Here is a 7,414-nt window from a genome sequence, read left to right on the forward strand (position 1 = left end):
TATATTGTATATTGTATATATATATATATATATATATATATATATATATTTGTTTCTAAATTCTATTGTCACAGTTGGGAGAAGTGTATTTTCTCTCAAAATTCTTTCAAGCACATAACTCCAAATGAAAGGGGAGCATATAAAATAGGGGGAGCATACAAAATAGGGGGAGCATACTCACGTCATCTCAATATATCTCAAAGTATGTTTCTCTTAGAAAACTACATTGTTAAAAAGGATATTGGTATGTCATCATCAAAAAAGGGGAGAATGTGAAGAAGATCTTTACTCCTGACCTTTGCACAGTTTTGATGAAGACACCAACATCACCAAAAAGAAGAAAAGGAAGAATACTTATGAAGACAAATAAGACAAAGCTTCAAGACAAATTATTTTAAGTCTAAATAGGTACTTTTATCCTATACTCTCGAATATACAATAGTAGTAATGCTCAAACTATTTTTTAAGAAATTTGAAACACTTCAAGTATAAACAAAACAATTTTCAAAAATAGTGTGTAATATGTTACTGTATCTAAGTAACAAGTTACATAAGTGAGAAAACCAATTACCCAACAAAAAATGTGCAAGGTAATCGATTATCCCAATGTTGTTATTGATTACTCTAATTAAAATTAAAATACCCAGTTGGACAGTGTCTTTGAGTAATCGATTGCTCAAGGCTGTAATCGATTACTGAGAGTTGTTGCACCAGTTTTCATATTTCGAAATGAGTGGTTTTCATCCCAAACGAAATGGTTCAGTTCCAATCAATTCCTATCTTTTCAAAGAGGTGTTATGGCTGGTTGGAAAGCATATTTAAAGGCTTTGTGCACTTGTTTAAGCTTCTTAAAACTGTTTAATCGATTATAGCCCACACTTAATCAATTAAGATCAATTTCTTTTCACAAACTGTTATATCTCTTCTTACTTTTGACCAGCTATTATTATATTAATGCATATGCTTTTTGATAATGTCAAAAAGAGGAGAAGGGTATTGTTTTGTTGTTTGAAGTGTTTTACAGGTTGTTTTGCTTCCGTGAGTATGCTACCTACATTTGCATTAAGTTTTCACCTTGTTGCTTGGTTGAGGGGGAGCAACGCGAATTTGATAATATCCAAACTTTTACAAACACTTGCTGATCATCATCAAGCTCATCAAAAAAGGATATGGTGTAGAGTTTGTCGTCATAAAAAAGGGGAGATTGAAAGCGTAAAGAGTCAAGACTTGCATATTTTAAGTTGACCTTGGCCTTGATGAAGATAATAGACATACAAGAAAGCTTGAAGATCTTGCAACAAACAACAAGCCAAAGACTCGAGGGTGATATCTATAGACTTAGGGCTTTGTAATTTTACATTACTAGAAGTCTTAAGATGATTGCCTTAGATCGAGTCTAGGTTAGGTAAACCTAGGTGTGAGTCTCACAAGAACTAAAATTGAACAAGCCTAAATTTTAGACATGACATCTAGAAAGTATATGATAAGTAAGCTCATGCATTAACATACATGGTTTTGTGCATTAAAGGTATAACATATTTGAAAAACATGTATTACATGATCACATATCATATAGGTAGTTTACAATTCATCAAGAAACAAATGTTCATACAACATAATCAATTATGTACAATTTTTATCGATTATCAGAGTTACAATAGCTAACAAATATGAAACATATGATGTGTTAATCGATTAAATCATTGGTTAATCGATTAAGACATAACAGAAAATCAATTTTTAACAAGTCGTTAATCGATTAAGGCACAATATAATTGATTAATGATAGCATATGTGCAGTTTCTATAAATATTGTAATTCTATTCCATGTGGCATAACTTGCATAAGAAAGAAAATAATTTTGAGCATACATTTTCCTACATTGAATTAGAGTGAGAAAGTGCACAAAGAGAGCTTAGAGATTGAGAGCTTTCTGAATAGGGCTTAGAAATTCATATCATTGCATTTATCTCTAGGTTTCAATGCATTGCATTCTTGCACAGTTTTCTTGATTTCTTTAAGAGTAAAGTGAGGAAAATCTTTTTCTGAAAAGTGTGCAAATCAATTTTACGAAAAGCTTATGTATTAAATCTCTTTTAGATTAGGTTCTTGAGGGTTTTTATGCTTAGAGTATAGATTGAGTTTAATTATTGTATCTGAGTATTAAGTACTCAAGACAACTCATCAAAAATAGTAACGAACAAGGAAGTTTATCTCTTGGTGAGTAGTTTCACCTCAAGAGAAATCTTGATAATCTTCACATAGACTAGGAGGTCTTGGTTCGAGTGATACCTAGGCTGTGGCCGAATCGCGTAAGGATAGGAGATCTAAGTAGGCGAATTACATAGGTCAAACTAAGGTTGTTAAGCTCATAGGTGTCAAGAAAGAAGCGACTTAGTTTTTATTGTAATTGGAAGTGTGCATGTAAACAAACACAATTTCAATAGTGAAGAAAAATCTCTGAAGATTAGAAGGGGAGGCCTGGATGTAGTTTGTAGTAGACCGCAAACGAACTAGCATAAAAATGCCTTATGCACAATTTTCTATCCCTTATTTCCTTTACTTTTATTCTTTAAATTCTTGTTAATTGATATAATATGAGTTGCCTCTTATAATCTATTTAGCTATCATTCTGTAACTTTTGTAATCAATTGATTGTGTAAAGATTGGTAATCGGTAACTTGTTGTGCAAGAAACCATAAAATCAACAAGTACAAGATTCAGGATAATCGATTATCCACAAGCATAATTGATTAAGTCCAAGCACTGGTTAATCGATTAAAATCAAGCTTAATTGATTAAGTGCAGCAGTTTTCATATATGCACAATATATAGGAAAAGTGGAGTAAGTAATCTGCAACACATATTCAACCCCCCTTTTAGATGTATTTTGACTTACTGGTACCCAACACCAACAAAAATACAAGCTCCTGAGATGGATTTTCTATCATATAGATCAGAGACCCAATCGGCATCACAACAGGCCATGATGGAAAGACGAGTGGAAGACACGGCAGGATTGACATGCAGACCAAGAGTTAAGGAGCATTGCAGATATCTTAGGATTCTTATACTGAACTCTAGTGTTGATGTAGAGGTTGGTTCATGAGTTGACAAACCTTGTTAACACTGAATGTTAGGTCAGGTATAGTTATAGTTACATATTGAAGTGCACCAACAATGGACCTGTATACATTGGGGTCTTCAAACTATTCTGAACCAGTTTTAGTCAGTTTAGATGTGGTTCCTATAGGTGTAGGAGTAGATTTAGCAGTGCTCATGTTTGCCTTGTGTAATACATCTCTAATATATTTAGGTTGTGAGAAAAACAGAGATCCATTAGCTAGATGTTTGACCTTTATCCCTAGAAAATAATCAAGAGACCCTAGCTTTTTGAGATCAAAGGTGTTGCTAAGTTTCTCAACAATAATGTGAACTTGAGATGTTGAGGAACCAACGGCTATAATGTCATCAATATAAAGCAGAACAAAGACCTTATATGTATGAGCGATTTGAATGAAGAGATAGTTGTAACACCTACTGATATGAAAACCAAGTTGAACCCAAGTGCATATTAGTCTTTCAAACCACTGCCTAGATGTCTGCGTTAAGCCATACAAGGCTTTGTGAAGCTTGCACACAATGTTCTTGTCTCCACTATGAAAACTATGAGGTTGAACCATAAAAACCTCTTCATCTAGTATGTCATTAAGGAAAGCATTATTAACATCTAGTTGTTATAGAGGCCACTTGTTGGTAATAGCTAGAGTTAGGAGAATTATGATAGTGATAGGTTTAACAACAGGTAAAAATGTTATAGTATAATCAACCTCTGGATTTTTATGAAAACCTGTAGCCACAAGTCTAGCTTTGTACCTATTGACATTCCCATCAATATTTTCTTTCACCCTAAACACCCATTTGCAGCCAATAACTTGTTTGTGATAGAAGAAGTGGAACCAGAGACCATGTTCCCATCTTGATGAAAACATCAAACTTGTCTTGCAATGCTTTTAGCCAAACAGGGTCACCAAGAGCTTCTTTTACATTTGTGGATTCTGTGTGAGCTACAAGTTCTCTAAGAATCTCTCTAGGAACTATAGATTTATCAATTCTAGATTTGGATCTTGTAACCATAGGGTGAGATGGAGCCATAGTGGTAGCATTATAAGGAGATGGGAAATTTGTGATACTCTTACCAAAAGAAATGGGTATGGGACTGGGATTGCGCATATGAGTGGTGGAAGGTGTGTTAATTTGAACTGTGGGAGTGTGAGAACTAGGTATGATGATGGAGTTGATTGAGGATAGTGATTGATAGTGACAGGACTAGAATCAATGACATTTGGAACAAAATTATGTATATAAAGAGGAGGTGAGTTGGATGACACAAAACTATTCTTTTGTACTAGAACTAGAGGATATTGAAGTTGTGACATAAGGGAACATTTGTTCATTAAAGATGACATCCTTATAAATGTAAAATCTACCCTCTTTTGACAAACACTAATACCCCTTGTGTAGTTGAATATCTCATAAATGTACATTCTACATAACTTATTTGAATTTTGTGATTGTTATATGGCCTAAGTAAAGGATAAGAATAACACCCAAAGATTTTAAGGAATTTGTAATTAGGATGTGTTATGAAAAGAAGATAATGTGGAGATGTAGTACAGGAGATGGGAGCCTGCTAATTAGGTAGACAACAGTAGTAAAGTCATACTCCCAAGATGACAAAGATAAGTTTGCATGAGCTAACAAGGCTAAATTAGTTTCAACAATATGCATGTGTTTTCTTTTAACAGTGCCATGTTGATGATGTGTGTGTGGACAAGATATGATTAATTCCTAAGGAATTAAAGTAGTTTTTGAAAGGCCTAAACTTACCACCCTAGACATTTTGGACACCTTTGATATTACGCTGAAACTAAGGGCTAACCATTTTGAGAAAATGATGGAAAACATGTAATTGTTTGACTTCTATTTAAGTAGGTAATGTCAGGTGTGTCTAGTGTGAATTAAAAGTAGCAGCATACACATTTGTGGATGAATTAGAATGAACATACAACAAATCAAAAGTAGCAGCATACACATATGTGGATGAATTAGAATGAATTTTATGAGCATTAGCACAACAACAAGCTGAACAGAAATCTGAAAGAGTTTTATTCAAATGAGGTATATTACAATGAGTCAAAATAGTGTGAACAATTGCCCCATGGGCATGACCTAGCCTACAATGCCATAATAGAAATGAACTAGGCTTAGTATGACTAGAAGTAGAAACTAAAATAGAAGCTTGAGATGTAGTAGGTGCAGTAGAAGTAGATGTGTGAAATGACTTGAGAATAAGATTTGGAAATGTATAAAGGCCCTCTAATTGAGAGACCCTTGTAGCATAACCGAATCAGAACCTTGTGATTTAACAAGACAAAAATTAGGATGAAACTCCTAGTAGCATTAGTCATCTTTAGAAAATTGAGATACACTCATGAGATTTTTGGTCATTGTAGGAACAAGAAGAAGATTTAGTAAAGACAGTGAAATAAAAGAATTACAGGAATTAAAGTAGGGGTTACCACAACTAATGATAGGAGCTTTAACACTTATCCATATAGATTTGATCTGGTCTAAAATGTTCAGTAGATTCATGAAGGAGTAATGGATCTGAGGTGAGGTAGTTAATGGCACCAAAGTCAGGATACCACATTTAAGACCTTGAGTCTTGACTATCAGTTTCAACATTCATATCATAACCCTGATTCTAATGTGGATAGGTAGGCATAGGTGAATGTCCTCTCTGATAAGCACTAGAATGAGAATGAATAGTAGTGTATCCTTGGCCAAAATGAGGAGCAGTGTTGTAAGGTCTAGCCATAGTTCTAGGAGAATAAAAATCATAAGGTCCATATGGCCTTGAATAGGTGTTCATTGAAGGAGGACCATATTGACCATGAGGTTGATAATTGCCATAGAAATGAGCTAGATTCAAGGCTCCATGATGACTATCATAAGGTGCATAGTAACACCATGACACATCATTACCTAGTCACCTACAATAGTTCCAAAAAAAGCCTCTGAGACGTGTAGAACCCCTTCCAGAATGAAAACCACATCCGCCATGTTTACCACCACGTCCACCTCGAGAATTAGGATAAAAACCAGGTTGAAAACTTCCTAAAGGTCTAGATTGAGGACCAAAATAATGAGGAGAATGAGTATGAACAGATGGAGAAGGCACTAAGACATAAATAAGTCATTGAGGAGGAGATAGTGCAACAACATTGGCTGAGAGTGCATCTGACACAGATTTGTGCTTGTTCTTGATTAAGCTTGATTCAAAATCAGTAAAAATTGCTCTAAGTCATGAATTGAAGGAGGATGAATCCGACTCTCAATTGAAGTGATAACATTTTGGAAATCTTCATTTAAACCATAAAAAATACAGTTTATATGCTCTTCTAGTGTAGTTAGTGTTCCAATTGAAATCAGTGAGTCGGATAGGGTTTTCACCTTAGATAAAAATTCAGAAATGTTCATGGATCCTTGAGATAGAGATCTGAGTTGAGTACGGAGTGGGTGACTTCTAGCTTTTGTGTGTGAGTTACAAAAGGCATGTAATTCACTCCATAAGTGGCAGGAGTGAACACATCCAACAACACGTGGATGTAGAGATTCAGAAATTGAGTTGAGAAGCCATGAAAACATTGCTTGATCTTGCTCTTCCCACGCTAAGAAGCCATGATTCACATGATGCATATCATAATCTAAATCAGATAAAAATTTCATAGGTATATCCGTAGTATGCACAAATTTGAGTGCTCGATTAGATTTTAGAATCGCACGAACAAATTGGCTCCATGTGAGGTAGTTGTGTTTCGTGAGCTTCACACTTGGAATCTGAAGTGAGAAAGATGAAGATTGAGCACGAAGTGGTGCTGCAGCAGAAGATAAAAGAGGTGGAGATGAAGTTTCTTGAGGAGGATCATTGATGGTGTTGGCCATTGGCTCTAATACCATGTAAAACTATGAAGAAAATGAAGATAAAGGAGAGAAAACTCTAGAGCAAAAAGAGAGAAATGAAAACTAAATCTTTACTTTCTATTTTTGAAGAAGTTGTAAATGAAGAGCTACTCATTTCTATTTATAAACATTGAGTACCTTCTTCGTTAGGCTAAAGTACTAACCCTTATAACTAGAATACAAGGCTATTGAATACAATACAAAGGTTATTTCTAATACATACAAACTTGGAAGATCAAAGAATCTACAAATGTTTCATGATGGACATGAATTTGCGTACAGCAAATACATACAAGTTTATTTGTCATATTCTCTATAACTCGTTGTATGATGATAATATTCATATTTAAGTAATTCTCCAATTAAAATTTTCAAATTTTCCACCTTG

General features: G+C 34.4%; 1 protein-coding gene across 1 annotated transcript; it reads right to left on the bottom strand.

Annotated features, from left to right (window-relative positions):
* Positions 1–6,330: 6,330 nt before the first annotated feature.
* LOC109337328 lies at positions 6,331–7,008 on the bottom strand. The gene has a single exon (XM_019574284.1). It carries the CDS (start codon positions 7,006–7,008, stop codon positions 6,331–6,333), a length of 678 nt encoding a protein of 225 aa, XP_019429829.1.
* Between the last annotated feature and the right edge of the window lie 406 nt (positions 7,009–7,414).

This window comes from Lupinus angustifolius, unplaced genomic scaffold (assembly GCF_001865875.1).
Source record: "Lupinus angustifolius cultivar Tanjil unplaced genomic scaffold, LupAngTanjil_v1.0 Scaffold_5_115, whole genome shotgun sequence".
NCBI classification, from domain to species: Eukaryota; Viridiplantae; Streptophyta; class Magnoliopsida; order Fabales; family Fabaceae; genus Lupinus; species Lupinus angustifolius.